Raw genomic sequence first — 20,865 nt, 5'->3', positions numbered from 1 at the left:
GGGGTTGGGGATACGTTTGTCCCCGCGGAAGCTCCCTTCTCGCGTAGCGCGCGTCCCGCGGCAAACCTGCTGCTTGGCAGGGAGGCGGGGAGCGCGGGCGGCGGCCGTGGGAGGTGGGAGAAAATCCCTGCAGCGTCGCGGTTACGAGCGGAGACTGCGCTCGGAGAGAGTAACAGTAAAACCGAGGCAGCCGAGGCGCCGGTGACGCGTACTCCGGGGAATGTGCCAGGCAGCCGCCCTGGCTCCTCCTCGCGCAGCCCGCCCTGCCTCGGTGGCCACCTGCACCGAGCTTCCCCTCCGTCCAGCCATTGATCACGCCGCCGTCGCCTCCGGACCTCACCGTCCCTTCCTAACCCTATTGCATCATCCGCCGCCCTCATACCAGGGTGCGGGCGGCACTGTTCGCCTTTGACCTTCCCGTCGACTTGAATTATTGGCGCCGTGGTAGGTTATTTTCCAAGGTCTGGGGTTCAAGGCCGGGTTATTGCTTTCCCATGAGCCCACCCACCTACCTGGCTTGCGGTAGTAGGGTAGATCAAATACCTGCGAAGGGAAGGCTTCTAGCTCCCTGCTGAATTAGGGGTTTGAGCCAAGTCAAGGGCGGTGGGGGAGGGGGCCCCACCTGGAATCGGGCTAGGCACCGAGCATCCGCCCTGGTCAGCCTTGACCTGCTGCGAGAGTGCTGTTTGAAAAGGGAGGGGTGGTGGTCTCCGGTGGAGCTGGAGCTACTTGGCCAGCAGGACGAACGGCCCCTGTGCGTGGGGTGCTGGGCTGCTGGGGACCGAGCCAGGTCCTGAGCGAAACTCCGCGAGGAGGAGCGCACAAGTGCCAGCACGCAGGCTTGGCTGTCTGGAGGGGAGGCCCGAGGCGGAGAGCGCTCCTGGGAGTGGCCGGCGGGAGGTGCTTCTGCGGGCCTCCCACCGTCCTGGGCCTGAACTTCTGGAGCCTGGGAGAGACCGGGGGGAATAGGCAGTAGGAGAAGGGCCAGACACACAGGGTCGCCAGAGGCAGTCCTCGCACAAAGGCTAGCTAGGGAGAAGTCTCACACGAGCGCCTCCCAGGGTCTGCGCCAGATGCTCTGACTGCTGCAGTGAAAAGGGCAGATTAAATTTCCCCCTGGAGAGTCAGGCTCTTCCTCTGAGCTGATCCAAGGGCAGCAGAGCCCAGACCTCGATCTGTCTTCTGTCTTGTGCTGGGGGTTGCGCACAAACAGATTTGATGCTGTAGGGAAGGCATTGATGGATTCAATTCTAAAGGTTTCTTATTTCAGTAATTCCTATCATCTGAATTATTACCCAGCCTAGTGTTTAATGGGCTCTAATTCCCAGACATATCATGGTAATTGTTATGCCTCTTGGCCAGGACAGCTGGTGTGGTACCAATAATTAGCACCGTACTCCCTCCCTCCCCCAGACTTGTTTGGACCTAATGCTTGATAAGAATTACCCAGGCACCGGGTAGGACAGTGGGTCAGTTCCAGTCGTTGATAAGATATGTTGGGATTTTAGCTCCTGGTTGCAATGGATTTCTGTGTGCAAATCTTATACTTCCCTAGCTCTCATTTTCATCATCTGTAAAAGGGATCCAGAGCTATGGGTAAAGTACAGGATCTCTCCTAGCTATTCACCCCTTGGCTTTCATACATTGGACAGGCAGGTCTTTCTGCTTCCCAGGATGTTGGTTGGCATCAGCTCTTCATCCCAGTGGGTTTTCACAGCAGACAAAGCAAGCCAGCTCAGGGCAGAGCCAGGCTTCTCGGTGGATTTAGGAATGAGACTCATAGGGAGGAGTAATGGGTGGGCTCCTAGGAATGTTGGGTCTTGCACTCCTGTCTCAAATTTCAAGAGTTTCAGGACCACCAGTGTAGATTAGGTATCCAAGGGGCAAAATGGACTTTTTTTAAAAAAAGAAAAAAAATATATATTATTTTTCAAAGGTTGAAAAATGAAACAAGCAAAATATAGACAGTTTATAGTTGGAGGCTGTCCTTGGAACATGCAGATAAATATCTTCAAATATTTTGACACACTTAATCCAAACTCTACAGTTTATAGTCTCTAACACATAGTAGAATGCCTTGCACAAAAGTCACCCAATAAAATCTGATGAGTGAACAAAATGAATAATGATACACATAGTTTCCAAGGAGATGTGTTTTCCTGACTTTTATTACGATTGAATCACCTATACTCCAAGAATGGCAACTTTATAAATATTAACATCAAATTCATCAAATTAAATTGAACATAATCAAACAATCACTTGAAGTTTGTAATGAAATAATCACTGGCATATTTTTATTGCATGAAACAAAAACATGTATATTTAACAAAAATATAAAGGTTTGAAAACTGATTAGCAAAGTGTTGTACTGCAAAATTATTCTGGAATAAAATCCTAGAATTTAGATTTGTACAAATAGGAAAAGAGGCATGGGGAATTATTTAGAATTCCATAATGTTGTTTGTGGGGTGAGATGCTAATTCAACAATCAATAAGCAAGAGTTTAAATTCTAAGAACAACCTGTTTCAACCAAAAGTGTCTTGTCATTCATGAGTAAAATACACCTAGCAGGAAACATTGAATGGGCAACTAATTATTTTGAATACCTTTTAACATTTTTGCAATTCATCCCAAGTTTTCATGGCAAGTCTCTAAATAATATTTTTTTAAAAATGTTTGATATTTTCTTTGTCCACAAAGACATTTGCTTAGTTCAGGTTGTAAAAATAATTGCATACACTTTATGCCTCGATACATTTATTTTCCTCAACTGCTATTAGTTTAACTTTCAAGAGGACACCCAAGCCAAATCTGTAGAGTACTAAATGTCATTTTTCTCAAGACTTTGTGAAAGAGATTTATATTGGAAAAATTGGGGGTGTTGAACATCTGTTTTGTAGAAATAGTATAAATATTGTCCTTTGAATGGTATTCCTGTTTCATTCAGCCTCCTAGCAGAGGGGTAGCCATTCAGGGGTCAGAAATAGTTCTTCCATTAGCTGGCCTCTATTCCTATAAGGGATCAAGTTTTCCCTCATCAGGCGTATGATCATACATAAGCAAAGCTGTCAATTTGGATGCAGAAAGAACATTGAATGAAAGTTGGTTGTGTGGGGTCTTTGTATCATGAAAGAAAAGGAAATCATTCATTTCCCATTTTTTTAAGCCCATTAACTTACTATTTCCTTCCTTTTTTCCTTTTGTGTCTATATAAGCTGGTCCTCTATTAGGCCTTATGATGCAGTGCTTGCAGTACGGGGGAAAAAAAAACTGTCTTCACTTAATATACCTTATTGCCAGCCTTTGATAAATCCAGTACTATCAAGCTCTTAAACCCTAATGTCCAGTTCCACCTGGTTGCTAAATGTATTTTCCTTATGAGACTTCCAATGTGTATATATATATATATATATGTATATATACAGATCCTCTAGATCTTCAGGTAGGAAGCAGCCTCTCTACCCTCTCCCAGGCTTATAGTAGTCAAAGCAACCAGAAATGACACTTTGTCAGTTAAATTCTTATAGCTACTGGATATATCCCTCACCTCTAAGAAACAAAATCTTTGCAAAAATGCCATGGAAATCATCTAAGAGGCGAGATTATAAAAGGTAATCTTTTGTCTGTAATTTCTTTGTTTTACTAAAATATATTTTATTTTCATTATAAAATGAACACTTCACGAACACTCAGTGAATTTCTGCAAAACAATGGATAATAGTTTCAACATTTCAAAATAACTAGTGAGACCAAAGTAATTCTAGTATCTTAGACTTCAAAATCTGCCACGTGTGCCAAGCATAAAAGCGATTTGTAGCATGAAGCCAAATGTCTACTAATAATAGAAACTTAATCATTTTAAGGATCACCATATCTTTTCCTAGGAGATCTGATTGCAGGGTAATTTCAGCACATGTGATTTAGGGAGTAATAATCATTCATGCGAGCTTTTAACCAAGATGAGTTAAAGCATGTTTTATTTAAAGTGTATTATTAGTTTTAAAATACTCAATTCAGCAGCTAAAATTCCCCCACAATAATTATGCTATTGCCTCACAAGCAGTCTTTGGAATCTTGTCATGGTACAGACTCCTCTTAGGCCCTGACTGCTAAACTTAGCACTTCCTATTTAAATTTTAGCATTATTAGCAGAGAATGTAATATTTTTAAAGAATTTTTCTATTTAAAGGAATAGCAAGGAAAGAAAAACCTTACTTATGGCCTTACTTTTAGGGCAAATTTCTGTATAAACATAAATTTATGTACATTATTATGTGTATAGCTCAGATATCAAGACTGAGGAATGGCCTTGGTGACAAGTGTTCTAATGAAGTAGTTCTTAACAGGAATGGAAATATTTCAGCACTTTTGAAGATTGGTATGTAATTAACCCAAAAAACAACTTAAAAAGAGATCACTGGTTTCCGTTTAGGTGATTTAACCTATAAATGAATACATCTGAGCAAGGTGGACAGCTTTGGTTAGAAATCCAGTAAATCCATTTTCAGGCACTCTGCAGATGGTATCATGCTGTCCGGAGGAGAAGGGAGAAAAGGGAAGGGTTCCAAACTGGGCAGGAGCAGCTTCTGCCCTGAAGATCCTCACAGTTTAATCAAGGTGCCAGGACAAACCAAAGTGGTGAAAAAATGCGTGGTAACAAAATTAGAATTTCTCAGGCTTTCCCAAGGTAACATAAAAAAATCAGTTAAGGCGCCTAGATTATGTGTTAGGAGTTTCAATGGGAGAAACTTCCCTCTGTGTATGAACAGGATCAGGAGATCTTTAACTGACATCCTTCTGAGAATACCCACAGGATAAAAGGAGATGGGGAAGTACTTCTTCATCCTGGTTTAGGAGGGGTTGCCTGAGGTGTGAAAGCAGGATTCACCTCGCTGCAGCAGTGTTGATCCCAGAGAGTTGCTGAGGCCACACCTCAGCCCAAGCTCCTAACTTGGGCTTCCTGCTCATGGAAGCTACCACAATCCCTTTCCTTCTCTACACATGGACTTAGTTCTTCATCTCTCTCACTTACACTTATCGGCTTCCAGGGAAAATAACTTTCAGTACATCAAGAATTCCAATTTAAATTCACCTTTTACAGAAGGGGAGAGGGTGCTAATTTACAAAGGAGGTAGGGAAGCACAGGTATTTGTGATGTATCAAGGGAAAAATTGTGGAAAATCAGATACTTCATTAAGTAGTATCCTACGGGCTTACAGTTTCAAAGCCAGGTTTTGTTTTTTACTTTCATACTGTGTAAGAGATGTAGGCTAAGGCAAAACAGGTAGCATGGATGGTGGTTTCCAATAACCAATACATAAGACTGCATTTGGAGACTCATCTTTTATGCAGCATTTTCCATTTAAACCATGGAACTGCCCCCAAACATGAAGAACTATGAATTTCTAAGTTTTCATCTTATGTATTTTTCTAAAACCTCATTTAGTTTTAGATTTTTTTTTCCAATCTAGTTTCTTGCTAATTTGCATGTGTCAGTGAGGTGTCCAGATTGGTCATTCTGATGCCACATGAAATAACCAGATGTTTCTTCATTAATTTTGTTCTTTTGCATGTAAATATGACACCAAGGACCAATAGTGTCTTTAGTCAGCCACCTTGTACCAAATGAATTAGCTGTGCCTCAGTCATTTTCTAATGTCCTTGAAATGTTTTTTTCATTTACTACCTATTTCTAACTTTCTCAGGGGGTCTTATGGCAAAAAAAAAAATTTACTGACATCCAATGTAAGATGCTGAAAAGTTTGATCAGGTGTTGTGGACGTTGGTTGTGAAAAATGAGCCTGATGACATAGTGTGTAGAAAGGTGAATTCACTCTTGAGACTGCTATTCTAAGGAATCTTACTCACATATGAAACAAAAGCTTTAATCTGTTACTGAATGGCAATGTAAGTTTCAAATATAGATACATACATACGCTTGTCTTTGATTTTTTCACTTTCAGTAAAATATTTTGATTCTTCTATACTTTTAAATATTTCATTAAGATTAGTTTAAAGCTAAAATTCTAGTTAAAGCCTCAAAATAGCAGTTTTATTTTAATTGTCTGACTTTCTACGCAATGGTGTATCTGCATTGCCCCTATAAATAGAAAATATTGACTCAGCTTTTATAGCAATACTTAAATGCCCAAAGTTTTCATAAGCTCTGTTCCCAATTTCTATTAGTCTGATTCTCTAGACCACACAAAATATCATTCCTAGGAATATTTGTAACAAGTTGGAGGTCATGTTATTTTAGTGTAGACAATTGGAAAAGAGTTAAAACAGTTTTATACTGAGCCAGATAATAAAAGTCCTGCCTAGACTTAGTTTGCATTCTTGAGATTGCTGCAAATGTAAAGAGTTTCATTTTGATCCCGGAGGTGGCATGAGGAAGTGCAGGCTTGTAGGACTTGGGCAGTCATGCAGTCCCACATCTTAGATACTACGTGGCACAGATGTGTTCTTGGTGATCACTAAAAATACCAAATGTTAATATATTTTTCTATGTCAAAAATCTATAGTTTTCCTAACTTACTATTCTGGGTAGGATTTTCTTACTTGGGAAAGGGAAGCTTTTCTAATTAAGGTTCAACTGTAAGAAGATATACTTAGAAAATATTCAACAAGAAGAGTTTTCAACTCTCAGTTTCCTAAAACCTCAGTGTTTGAACTAGTTTTACAGAAAGGCCACAAAGCCTCCCTTTTGGACATGAATCTTCTTACACATATATATTTAATTATGTACATATATGGTGTGCTCTGTGCCTGTGAAATGGTGACTTCAACAGGTAGGTATGTGTCTGAAGAATTAGTTTCTGGGCGAGGTGCTTTGTGACTATTCTTGGGCTGGAAATTTTACTCTCACTTTAAATTAATGATCTTGAAGACAAAGATGGGTAAATCTACAATTTCAAATATCTTTTAAACTTTGCTCATGTTTGCCAAACTTAAGCAAGTAAGAATCTCAGAAGCAGACTTATTTGAATCTATACCCCTGCAAAGCCTTTCAACTTTTTTTGTTTGTTTGTTTGGTGGTACATTCATTTTGAGTGTGCATTGTACTTACATATTTGTAATAGAGTTTCCTACTGTTTCCTTTTAAAAGGATGGCTTATTTAGAAAAGAGGACCTTGGAACAGTGCTGTGGGTTTAATGTTTCATAGAGTATAAGAGAAGTGCTGCATATGTGGATCTCCATATTCATGAAGCTTATTTCACGTGCTGAAAAAGAGTTTTATTTGACAAGCAGAGCTCAGTACCTAGATTCATTGGACTTTAACTGTAGTACATTCCTAGGTATCAGAATACAGACTGAATTCACATCAGTGTATAATGCTTTCATTCACAGTAAAAATATGTTCAGCTCTCTTTCTTGTGAAGCTTTTTGTGTATCTTAAAAAAAAAATAACATATCTAGGTATCTAGGAGTTACCTTTTTTGCTGTTTAGCTTCACAAGGTGTCATAGGACTTTTCCAAAGATATACAGGAGCCCTGAACAGGTATTTTTCCTCCTTTGTGGTCCTAATTTTGGCTCCCCTTTGAGTGTTACCGCTGCCTCCCTGGGTTTCTTGGGCATTCCTGGGATTCCTCTCCATTTTCTCTTGGTTTGGGATTGCCATCCTCTCCTTTTGCTTGCCTTGCCTCCTTTGCTAGATCACAGGAGCTTTACAGAAAGAATAGGAGAGCATTCGCAGTGCTACCAGAGTAAACACTGTAGAGTCACACAGCAATTTTTGTTTTCTTGAAGATTCTCCTAAGCTGAAAAATTTTGAGGTCGATCCTGATGGGGCAGTTCTTTTTACATTTTATACAGTTTTTTTTACTATGAAAAAATAGAGCCAATGATTTTACTATTCCCCCCCCAAAAAAAAACATTAACCTTAACCTATCAAGAAAACATGTAGTGACTAAGTAGTCTTGTTATTTTTAATGGCAAATGACTGCTATCTTGTTGGGCAGACATATTATGCTTGTAACTAATAAATGTGGGGATCTGTGTTATTAGTACCTTGGGATACTCTTGTTGATTTTAAAGCAGGACTGTTTCTTGACAAAACCATAAGATCAGATCAAAGTATTATTCCTAATTAGATCTTGTTAAAGCTTTTTAAAATTACCTTTTTTATCTGTACATGCACAGTTGTTTATTTCTCGTGAGCCTTTACAACACATACGTATTTTCATTCAAAGTGTTAAACCAAATAAAAACAAAAGCAAAAACAAGCCTCTGTGATAATTTGATTTAGACTGAGAAATGTGTTTCATCTTAAAATCAAGCCCGAGTCTAAAATTTGCAGATATTTGCAGATACCCACTAAGCACAGAAGCTGAATCTCCCGCTTTTGTAAGAGAGCTGAACACAAAGCCAGATTCCTTTTGTGGCCATAAAATGGCTGGGGGAGGGGAAACTGTCCACAATGGATGGCCCGGTCTCTGTAAGCCACCTCGTGACCTGAATGTTGAAATCACTCCTCTGGATTTTCCTGGCAATTCCAATTTTAAGTAAACTACTTTTGTCCCTCTGTATTTCTTCTGCCACCTTTCCTAATTTTTGTATTTGGAAAAGATGGGCTCCATTGTCAGGCAGAGTAGTCTACCATATTTGCAGTTAGTGTACTCACATCCTACGCCATCCAGTCCTGAAGTTGAGGTTGGCTTGAGACTGAAAGATATCAGAAAGCTGCTTGTTAATGTGAATAATTTCCAAGAAAGGAGATTTCTGAGGTCTGGTTAGGTTCCTGACAATCGTTATTGTTGGCAGTTCTGACTGTAGGATCATTCCATCTCTTACTAACTTTGAGGAGAGGAGGAAACCCTTGTATACTTGTCCAGCATTTGGATTTCCACTCTATGCTCTTGGGTTTTCTGACTGTTTGGAGAGGATTGTTCAAATGCTTATAGCAGGAGCTGTGTCAGAGCTGGACTTTGATAATGCAATCAGCCAGTTCATTTCTAATTCCTCTCAAAAATGTTTAAATGAGTGATTATTTGTAATTATCATAACCTCACTTTCCTTTTCAGTCAGCCACAGCTCGTCATTTTGGGAGACAGCCTCATTCTAATATTTCTTAATATTTAGATGAGTTGACATTTTAAACTCTAAACCCTATAAGCTTTCAGAAAATATCTTTCAGTTGCCAGGATCTGCTATAGCAGGATCCTGATTCCAGATATGAGTAGGAAGCTGGTATAGCTCAGAGACAGTTCCCACTTAGCTTATCTTTACTTATTTACACTTTACTTCCTGATTCCTACAACACCTTCCCTCTTATTTTCTTATCCAACCTACCTGTCTTGAAGTTGTTTTCCACCTCTAAAGCAATGAATGAGAAAGGAACAGTGTAGCCTGGGGTTGTGTATTGAATGCTAGGGACCCAGAACACTTGGTGAACAGAGGACATGTACAAAGATAGTAATTTGTAGACCATAAAAATAGGCCCCTGAAAATTTTTATTTTGATAGAAATATAAAAGATTATCTTAAAAGCTTCTTTCTCTCTTCCTGACTTTATCGAGGTTTTTTTTGTTTTGTTTTTGTTTTTTTTTACTGAAGAGGGGACAAATGAGTGTTTTTCTGCTAGAAATGGAAAATTCTTTGAAAATGAAATTGTTTTTAAAAAGGCTTTTTGGTGTTTTACATTTTGTATTTTTAGGAACCAAAAAAATAAATATATGTGTTTTCCTACTAAAATGTTTTTTTTTTTTCATGTTATGTTTGTGAAATGTCAGTGTACTAAAATGATTAGTTGAAAGAGTAGCAATTGGGCAATGCTGTCTTTAATTTTACATTTATACTATGTCATAATTATTGGCCTCATGTAATTACCCATCCTTCAAAATTCTTAAAGGAGTAGAAGAAACATCCTAAGAGCCTAGAGAATTTCTGTGACTAAATTAATTGTTTGGTAATATGAACTTTTAGGGTAAGCCAGGATGTAATTCAGGCAGGATCATGCTGTGGTGTCACCTTTAAAAGTAGAAGTATATAAGAAAAAAGTGACATGATCCAACATGGTATTGATTACAAATTTGGGTGTAACAGAAAGAAAACCTACAAGTTTTAAATAAACTTAAATAAGTAAAGTTAAAAGTCAATACTTGTCCAAACATAACTTGCAGATAGGGTGACACTGGTGGATCATCATGGTTCTCTTTGCATAGTTGAACCTACCCTCTTCCTCCACCCCAATCCTACTATTCCATTGATCTTGCATTGGTCTCATTCCTAAGAAGTGGCTCAGTTTATGGTGCTCAGCTTCTAACAATAGAGGTAACCATCTACAGTAACCCTAGTTAGTATTTACTGAACCTTTACTAAATGCCAGGTATTTCCTGGATTCATTTAACCCCGGACAGATGGGTTGTCCTCGCTTTCTAAATGATTAGAGGCACAGCCTTACGGCCACTAGCCTTTCTCCCCCATTAGAGGTCGAGGTAGATTTCCACTCTAGGTCCCTTTACCCCAAGTGCTTTCCTATTTCATCCAGGTGCCTTCCAGCTCTAATCTTTGAACTTTGCCTTAAAATCTTATCCTCCTCCAGATCAGATATGTGTAAGGTATCGTTCGTCTTCTGGAAGAAATGAATATATTGCTAGCCTGGCTTTTGTGTGTTTGAATTTCTTTTCTAAGAATTAGGGGAAGCAGGTGTGGGGTTGCAATGTTGCAATGTGACAGTGAAGAGATTTACCTCAAAGGGGGAGAGTTACTGCACAACAGACAAAGGGGCTTCTATGTTAACCTGTGTGTCTTCATTTCTTCTTAGGTTCTCCATACTATGACAACGTTCGTCCCCTCTCTTACCCAGATTCAGATGCTGTGCTGATTTGCTTTGACATCAGTAGACCTGAAACTCTGGACAGTGTCCTTAAAAAGGCAAGTGTTGGGGTTGGATGGCACAGTTCAGCGCTGGCAGAAGCAAAAGATAGAAACATGTGTTTGGCTGGGGAGCTCAAAGGCTCTAGTTGATTTCCTGCCACGTGTTTTGTAATTGAAATACTAGAAAAGACACTCACACCAACAGGCTTTCCACACATGTTTCACTAATTTTGATGATTAATATGCTTGAGATTTTATTTCATAAAGTTCTGGAACAAAATACCCTTTAAAAGCATCCATATCTCTTTTTTGGAAAGAATGATGTAGCTAAAATAGTTATATTTTAGTGCTGTCACGTTCACGTCTGGCTTCCTCTTTCCCTCTATCTTTCCTTCCTACCCTCCTTCCTTTGCCAAACAGATTTTGAGCTTTAGTTTGCAAACTTACGTTTGACTTCAAATATTGAACTGAGTGTAATAATAGTTACTTTAATAAAGAAGCTGTGTTTTAGTTATGATGTTGTTTGTTGTGAACAGAAATGTACTAGAGTGGAAGGAATAAGAATATGTCTCCAGATATGTGAATTGTCAAATACTAATAAAGACAATACTTGAGAGCATATTATAAATTATCACATACACCACTTTCCTGGAGGCAAAAGGAGTCAAGTTCTATAGATGGACAAAAGGCACCTGTTGAAGATGAGTAAGGAGTCCCAAGGGGGCCTGGGAGGAGGGGGCATTCTTTGGCCTCTAGTGAATCAGCCTGGGTAGGGCAGTTAGACACAGTGCATTGTGGTTGGGAGCAGCACTGGATAAACATGGGATCTATTCTTTCCCTGGCCTAAGTGCTGAGGGAACGTCAGAGCTAAACGTTGCTGGAGGACCCTCTTCTCCGTGCACCGTGGCAAAAACACAGGATGTGGTTGAGGGCAAGGGTCATCCATGTGACCCAATCAAAGTGAGGGGATTGAGAAGGAGAAACACCTCTATAGATGGCCTGGGAGTTTTTGTTTTTCCTTCAGTTTGTTCTGACTTGTTTGAATTCTTTTGTTTTTTATTTTTAGTGGAGTTTTAATTCCGTGCATTTGTATTAATTTCTATTTCTCTGTGATACTTGATTGCTTGGCTTGTGTGTCATGAAATTAGGTTGGATGTGTACTCACCCTTCCTTATTTTCACTAAATACCATAAACATAGTTCAATAAAATGCAACTTTCTTTTTTGTTTTCATTAAGTTTATTGGTACATTTTAGGTATACGATACAGTTACATTCATCATTAGGATCTTGTACCTTTACATGATATGTCTTGGTTCTTAATTTTTTCCCAATTCCCCTGCCTTCCCTTTACCTTCTGCACCCATCCCTATTTACAGAGTTTGTTTCCATGTTTTTCCTTTTTTCATATTTTTTCTTTTTCCTTCTTTCCTTTCCCTAACCCTCCCACTTCCCTACTCCTTTAGACGTTGACTTCCTATTTCACAATATCAGTTACACAAAATATGACTTTCTTAGTAGATCAAAGAATCTTTTTCACTTTTTAACTCCTTTCAGTTTTGAGTACTGTATATCAAGCAAAAATAGGCCTAATATTTTTTGGATTCAGGCAAGAATATAGTTTTTCTGTCTTTAATGTTTGTAAACAATTGCTGGACAGGCAGAGGGAAGCCAGAGTCATTACCCAGCTGAAGAAAAACATGACAACAACTCTAATTCTGTCTAGAGATAAAAAAAAGCTTCCTTATGTACTAGTTTTTACTTGATATAATATCAAATCATGTCACAAAAAGCCTTTTTCCTATTCTATTTTGCTTTTATATTCTAAGACCAAATGTCTTTGGCCTTATGGATGTTAATGATTGTGGCTTTACATTCATTGGAGGTTTAAGGCTCCTGAAAACCCCTCCTATGGTTGGTCTTGATTTATTGAGTCCTAGAATATCAAAGAGGTTAGGGTTGTTTAAAGCAGGAAAGATTTGTATTCTTTTTTTCTCTCTCTCAATTTATCTTCCAATTCTATCTCTGCTACTTTCTCCTATGCTGTAAATGCTTCTGAGTCATTCTAAGAGGAAAGGAAGAGATCAGTTTTTAAAAATTAAGTTCTGTATAGAGTACATTACTCCTCTCAGTTCACTGGTGGACTGGAGTTTGCTGCCCAGAGTATACTTCTAAACCTGGAATGGCCTCCTCTGGTGGTCTCTTAAATTATGCATGCAGGATGTACTTTTTATCTAGCATTACACTTAGATGCATAACTATATTGCCTTTGCTCTTCATGAATTCCTTTCCAGAAGACACAGCTATGTCTTAATCAATTTTGCCATCACTGCAGTACTTCATAGAGCACTTAAGATATATTTATGGATGTGGGTGGAAGATTCTCAGTCCCTCTAAGTCCTGGTGTCCTGTGAACATTTGGAACTCCCGATCCTGTGCTGATAATGGAGAGCTCATTTGGGAGAAAGAAAAGCTACAAGACACCATCTGCTTCAAAAGAGGACAATTAGCATTCCTTGTTAGGTGTTTTGGAAGGTTCTAATAATTCTAGTTAGGTTAGTCAAATTGGACTAGATTGAAATAGCTACAGCTAGCTGGGCTTGGTAGTGCACACCTGTAATCTCATCACTCGGGAGGCTGAGACAGAAGGATCAGCACGAGTTCAAGAGGCCCACTTGAGCTACATAGTGAGTTCAAGGCCAGCCTATAAACAACATAGTGAGATCATGTCTAAAAAAAAAAAAAAAAAAGAAGAAGAAAGAAAAAAGAAATAGAGTTTATGCAACTTTAAAAGGATCAGGACCAACTCCCTTCCTCAGAGGCCAGGAGGTGGTTCTTTGCACCTGTGATGATCTATACTCTTTTAGCTACTTGAATGAAAGGAAGCTCCTTGACAAGACTTTGTATCTTACCAGCTGTTGCTCAGGTGGCCCATTAGAGCTTTGCTATGCTCAGTCTTTCCTAGTGGAATCAGTGAATGCATACTGGTGCTGGGTTTGGCTGTGTTTTAGTCCCAGCCTCTACCTGGAAAGTACTAGTTCAACAGATCCAAGTATATAGTCCCTGGTGAGGATATATAATTATTTTTCAGAGATATCCCTGATAATTAAGAAATCATTGAATGTACTTTCTGACAACACCCAATGAATTTCTTTCATTTGGGATAGATGACTAATAATAATATTCTTTGGCATTTCTTAATGGATCCACTTTAAAAAGTAGGACTTAGTATCTTTCTGGGAAACAAATAAATGTAAATTTGTTTCTTCACTTGAAGTAACACTCTTTTTGATGTCCTTTTTGAGTACCATTTCTAGTTCCTGTGAGTGGAAAAATCACTTCATCATCTCGATTCCAGTGTTTCTTAACTTTCTTTTTTCTTCTCCTCATAGTGGAAGGGTGAAATCCAGGAGTTTTGTCCCAATACCAAAATGCTCTTGGTTGGCTGCAAGTCTGATCTGAGGACAGACGTTAGTACTTTAGTAGAGCTCTCAAATCACAGGCAGACACCAGTGTCATATGATCAGGTATGTATGTTATCAGTGTATGAAGTGAATTGCTTGGTGAAAGAAATGGAATAGCACTCATAATAAATAAAATAAAATTAGCTGCTTTTTCTACAGGTTCAGCCAGTGGTAATCTGTGAAGTGTAAAATGCTCTGTCATTCAGTAATGTAATCACATGATATTTGCAAACATAAATAGTTGATCATGTGCTACCTTGGTATATCCCTACAACCACCAGTGGATTTAAAGTTCAAAAGATTTGAGAGATAACGTGGTCAAATTCAATAGTTTTTTTAAGAGAAGTAATCTTATTTATATTTAGTAGTCCAATAAAATCCTAACATAGACTGTTATCATTAGACTATTCCATAAAACCATCTTTTAGTATTTCTGCAGGTGCTTACCACCTGTAAAGGAAAATTAGTTTCAGAAATTCTTTCTCTTAAAACCCACAACCAGATTCTGAAGAGGATTCATGTTGAAATAGCTAGGGTCATATTTCACATTAATTGTTTAATGCAATCTAGGGCTAGGGATGTATTTGAGTGGTAGAACCCTTGAGGCCTTGGATTCAATCTCCCAACACAAAAAAAAGTACACTGAAATCCTCATCATGCGTTTATAATTTTTAAATTTGGTTATTTAAATATATCACTTTGATTATGTACACATTTGTTATTATGTATCCTGGAAGCATCATCCACACTTAGAAATTGCATGTTTTATGTTCCATAAAGTAATAGTTATCATGATACTATTCCTTTTCTGAACTTATTTTGACTGTAAGACACAATCACATTAATTGATTTATTTACAATTGATTTTAAATTCCATCCATTGCCCCTATGTTTTGCACAACCTGTTGACTAGCTTTGACTGACATGCACAGTCAAGAAGAGAGAGAGTAAATGCCCATGAACAGCACGAACATGCTCTAAAAGCCATATTGCTCTGTCAAAACTGTGTGGAAAATATGACTTGTGCTCATGACCTTCAGCTGATGTATTGCAGTGATCAAATTCTGTGCTTGTGGTGACCTTGGACTCTTCCAGGCTAACCAGTCACCCTTAGTAAAATTTGCTGTTGAGAATGAATGGCCTCCCTAGCTCTTCTTCTAATTCTTTGTATCAACTCATATGAAGTTTTTGATGATCTGGGCCCTCATGTATTAATGACCCGGTGACTTTGGATCAGGCTTTAGAAGCTATGGGAAGCTACAGCAAATATTTATTGAGTAATAATATTTGAGTACCTTAGGCCTGGGTCTTGATTGCAAATATTCATGAAGTAATAGAGTACTATAGATCAATTTAAAAAATTTTGTTTGCAACACTTGGAAAATTCAGTCAACATATTAGAAAATGTTTTGCAATGAGAATTGTGTTGTGCTATTAGAAGACACTATAGCTTTACCACAAGGTCTTATTGCTAATTAAAATCCCTTCTTTTCTTTCTCAGGGGGCAAATATGGCCAAACAGATTGGAGCAGCTACTTATATTGAATGTTCAGCTTTACAGTCAGAAAATAGTGTCAGAGACATTTTTCACGTTGCCACCTTGGCATGTGTAAATAAGACAAATAAAAATGTTAAGCGTAACAAATCACAGAGGGCCACAAAGCGGATTTCACACATGCCTAGCAGACCAGAACTCTCAGCAGTTGCTACGGACTTAAGAAAGGACAAAGCAAAGAGCTGCACTGTGATGTGAATCTTTCGTTATCTTTAATGAGGACAAGTGAGTCTAGTGTAAAAACAAGAGTGAAACTAAAAGGTGAAGTCTGAATGAAGTGCACAGCCAAAGCCAAGTACGCGGCAGACTTAGGAGGCCCCTAAGAGGACACACATCTTTGTGGAATCCTGTCCTTAGGCTTGGCATGTAGATCGAGTGGTGAGAAGTGAATACATTGAAGTGTTTTGAAGTGTGACTTGAAAAATATGCCAAAAAAGAGATACAAATGGGCTAGAGATAGGTGAGGAGGAAGATGAGTACCTCCAAGAAGAAAAATCACACTGAGTGGTGCTTGCGCTTTTCTTTGGGGGGGTTGTTTTGTTTTCTTGTTATGTTCTATTCATGGATCTCAACTTTGATTTAACTTTTAAATGTTTTAATCTCTACAAAGAATATATATTAATATACCATCCTCATTGGGGAACTGGCACTGTGACCTTAGCATTTAGTTTTCTAGAGGATGTGATCTAATTTCCTCCTAGCTCATCATTAAAATGGAAATTGTATCAGGACCCATGGGATTCCAGAGGGAAACTTCATGAGGCTTTGAAATCTGGCCTTCCTGAAGATGGCTGATGAGAGAGATGGTTCTAAAGAAAGGCGTCTGCAGCCTTGCAAGATTGTAGATCAGCACTACAAAGATTGCATAGATCAAATAGAAAGAAGTGTTGATTTTTATTCAGTCTGATCGTTCTGTTCATAATTGTGACTGTCATTAACAAGTGGTAAATTGCTCAATGTAATATTTTTGTGCACTGTTTAGAAAAGAGGGTGTGTGATTTTTTTTTTTTGCCATCATTGATAAAAATGCAAAGTCAAATAAAAGTGTCTTGCTTTGTGTCATAGAATGATACAAGGGAGAAAAGCATAGGTACTGTTTTCACCAAGAGAGATAATGAAGGAATAGTAGCAGAAAGCACAGTTTGTGAGTAAAGGTGTCAGGAAATAAGTTACCAAATGTACAGAGCAGATGAACTCTTATTTTGAGACGAAGCTCCACTTGGCGGCATCTAATGATCTGTTGGTTTATTTCACTTTCCTTAAATGAACATTGACTTGAGAAGGACCCACTTACCCGAGCTTTAGAGAATCTCTAGTAGAAAATTACATAACACCAGTCCTGACATTACACTAGGGCATTTCTCTCTCTCTCTCTCTCTCTCTCTGTCTCTCTCTGTCTGTCTTTCCATCTCCCCCCCTCCTCCCTCCCTCCCTTCTTTCTGAGAGAGATTGCTAAGACCTACTCAACCAGATTCAGCCAGGGTCCAGGTTTAAAACTCAATCTTTGTTTTTACATAAAATAATCAGCGTTTAAAATAGTTTACAAATAGATTTTTGACCTCTTCCATTTAGGGATTCTTTCAGAGAAGCAGCCAGATCTGACTTGTCTATTGTTGGCTTGTTAAAAACGAGCTTTCTTTCCAATGATAATGCTTCATTTTTGAAGTGTTGAAGCTGTGCTCCCATTAAATTGTGGCAGGAGAGTAGATTGAGGTGATTACAACACTCAGTTCTGTGTCTTACCAGCACTTTGTTTTGTCTCTGCAAGAAAATACCATTCAAATCATTTCCCACAAAATACAGAAATTTTCCGAACATAATATTCTTTGATTGATGCAGCATTATGCTTTGGGCAGTATTACAAAATAGCAGGCAAGTGCTTTCTGTATTTAAATATTGTAAAAAGAAAATAAGTTATAACTGTTATAAAGCAGAACCTTTGTTGCATTTTTTTAAGTGTTGAAGTCACTTTGTATGTTTGTTTTGTCAATGTTTCTGCAGTATTTATTAAAACATACATTTTTTTCCCTTCAAATAAAAAAGGTAACCATGTCTTTGTCTTATTATCTATTTCCTGATTTTGCAGTTTTGCTTTGTTGTTTAATAGAGATGATTTTAGAATGTTGTCTGACTTTTCCTGAATGTATAGCTTTTGGAATTTTTAAATTCTCAGCAGTAGTAATTCTCAGGCAAAGATACCCCTGAATGTAAGAGGTTTTTATGATGATTAGAAATCATAAGAAGAAAATGAGGCATACTTAGATTAAGTGATTCGATCATATAGAAAAACTGGCGTACTGCATAGGATTAACTTGAAGAAAGTGTGGGAAATTCTTTGAAGTCTCGTTAGTGAAACAGTGTGGCGTATGATCCGTTCTCAGACCACAGGCTTAGCTCTTCCTTCTTCCTCTCTCCTGCTCTCCCTCTCCTCTCCCTCTCTTTCTTCCCCGCTTCGTTTCCCTCCTCTCATTTCCTCTCTCCTTACTTCCTTTCTTCTTTCTCAGGACCAGAGACGGAACCCAGGACTTTCAAAGTGAGGGATATCCTCAGGCCTTCTGAAATTTAAACTTTGGAGGGGGCATCGTTAAGTTACTTAGTTTTCCAGGTTGGGCTGCACCTTGGGATCCTCCTGCCTGGGGCTTGCTGAGTGACAGGTTTGATGCCCACGTGAGTCTAGATTGCTACTGTGTTCTTCTCTGGGGTTCCAAATCTTGCTCCCTAACTGAACCATCCACCTTGATGAGGCATATTCATATTCACATCAACCAATAGTGTAAATGATCCAAGACTGAGCAGTGCAACAATTCATAGAAGGAAAAAAACTAGGCTTGTAGCATCCTTAAACAATAAAACAATATAATAAAGGCTTCTCTACTGGCCTGAAGGCTATAAAGAAAGCATAGAAGAGCTGAAGAAAGAGGTCTGGGTACTCGGAGCCCCAGCTGATTCTGTTCTGAGCTAAAATTCATACATATTTTATATATGCCCCAAATAATTCATGTGGGAGTTTGAGGAAATATTGAGTTTGAGGGATTTTTTTCAAATGGCTTTAAAAATCTTTCAGGTATAGTTACTCACTTAGAAATAATTCTCAGAAGCACAAAGCAAAAGGAAAATCAGGGAATCCATCATGAATAAACATTAAAAAGCATTGACACTAAAGAATAGCTGTGTAAAAATCATAATAGCACAAAGATTTACTGAATATCTTTGTAATTCATTCCTGTCATCCAATACTAAAAGAAATAAACATACTTTCCAAATCCTTGGTGTTAAGTAACTTCTAAGCATAATGTCTAAATCAGGCGTACAAGAAACTTGTTTCTCCCTCTCTTTTTTTTTTGGTACCTGGAATCAAACTCAGAAATTTGCACTTGCCAGGCCAGTGAGGTGCCACTGAGCTACATCCCTGGTCCCAGAAACTGGTTTCTCAACATTCATTGCCACAAAATGAGAACAACAACACACATACAGTTTCTGGTGAGCTTGGGAGTCTTTTTTTTTCTTTTAAATTGATACTGGCTTGGCAGTATTTTATACATTATACAATAATGTTTCCCTCTGCTCAATTGTTCTTTCTCAGTAGCTTTAATTTCTTGAAGCAAAAAAAAAACAAAACAAAAAAAAAAGAAAACCCTATCTTCAGCCTTTAGCCTGTATGCTTTCCGCTTTCTGACTTTTTGCCCTAGCAAACATTTATTCTGTGTTTTCTGTGAACATTCCTTTCTATTAGATAATGATCATGATTAATGCCTTTTTAAATACTAAAAGGTGGTTTTCAGACACTAAGACTTTAAATATGTCTTTTTCACCTCTATTAATTCTTTCCAGGAACAGTTCATTAGAAGAGGCCAGATATACCGGGAATGCATCCTAACTGTAAACTTAGAATGCAGGGAATTTTTTATTTGAAGGATTTTTTTAACTGACCTCATGCTCTAAGACTTTATAAACTCTAGAAGCTGCTTTTCCTCTTTTTGATGGATTATTTTGACATTAGCATTTTCTTGTAAACCACATAGTTTTTGTTTCCATTAGTTTTTCGTTCGACAAATATTTATTGAGTGACTACTACATGCCCAGCATGCTTCTTGGTTTGGAACTTAATCAGGCCTGAAACACAAGCTTTGAATAACGGGGAGTGTATTATCTAGTCCAGGGCCAGTCACAAACAAACCCCACTGCCATTGGCCTGGTGTAATCTCCACTACTGTTAGGTGAATCACAGATCCTGGGCTGGTAGTTAATAATCCAATGGGCAGCCAAATACGGTAGTGCAATGCCACAGGCTACACTGCATTTAATACCACAGTAGTACCACAGTAGAAGCAGAACTTGGTAGCGAATCATAATGGCTAAAGCTCATTTATGGTGATTGTGGGGCACTGAGAATGACCATGTCTCTGGTCACCATTGGTAGCATTCGTACAATGAATATGGGTTTTTGTGGCTATTTAGAAGTCCAGAAGGGGAATATACTCCCCGACTGAGCATGAACAGCTCCCAAGCAGTCTCATGCAATGTGCTCGCTTTGCTACAAATTTGTGTTTTCTCCTGTGGAATCTTTAATGGGTGAGTGAATTGGAAAAGAGAAATTGAAATAAAAATTGGCATTAAGTGAAATAAAATTCTATTAGAAAATTGAAATTAATCTCAAGAGACACTAAAATCTAAAGTAATGACTGCTTGAAAATAGAGAACCCACAACATAATTTTAAAAATACAGATTTTTGTGGAATTCTAGAAGGTCTTTTTAAAAAATATTCAATAATAGTGAATGCTAAGGCTTTACAATTCTGCCCCATTCTGGGAGCACAGGAAACAAAAATCTAATGAATCCAAAATAAAAGTTTTTTAAGACTCTCAAGGTTAATTCTTCTTTGGGATTTTACTTTTGGATTTTGCTTCTTTGGAAGTAAACATTACTGCTTTTCTTCCATGATCACAGAGGTAGTGGCAGAAACCCTCTATTTTAAAGCAGTTAAACAGAAAAATAGAGAGAGAGACATTCTACAATAAGTGAAA

At 38.4% G+C, this 20,865-nt stretch overlaps 1 protein-coding gene across 1 annotated transcript in view; it reads left to right on the top strand.

The window, feature by feature from the left end:
• The window catches only part of Rnd3 (Rho family GTPase 3), a 19,106-nt gene extending 1,311 nt beyond the window's left edge, over window positions 1-17,795 (top strand). The window contains exons 3-5 of the mRNA XM_010620993.3: window positions 10,771-10,880; window positions 14,214-14,348; window positions 15,787-17,795. Of these exons, the coding sequence (XP_010619295.1) occupies window positions 10,771-10,880; window positions 14,214-14,348; window positions 15,787-16,038 (497 nt within the window). The 3' untranslated portion in view covers window positions 16,039-17,795. The remainder of the gene's footprint in view (window positions 1-10,770; window positions 10,881-14,213; window positions 14,349-15,786) is intronic.
• Window positions 17,796-20,865: the final 3,070 nt, after the last annotated feature.

Source organism: Fukomys damarensis, unplaced genomic scaffold (assembly GCF_012274545.1).
Source record: "Fukomys damarensis isolate Sample0158 unplaced genomic scaffold, DMR_v1.0_HiC HiC_scaffold_29, whole genome shotgun sequence".
Taxonomy (NCBI): Eukaryota; Metazoa; Chordata; class Mammalia; order Rodentia; family Bathyergidae; genus Fukomys; species Fukomys damarensis.
This window is presented reverse-complemented; position numbering and strand designations above follow the sequence as displayed.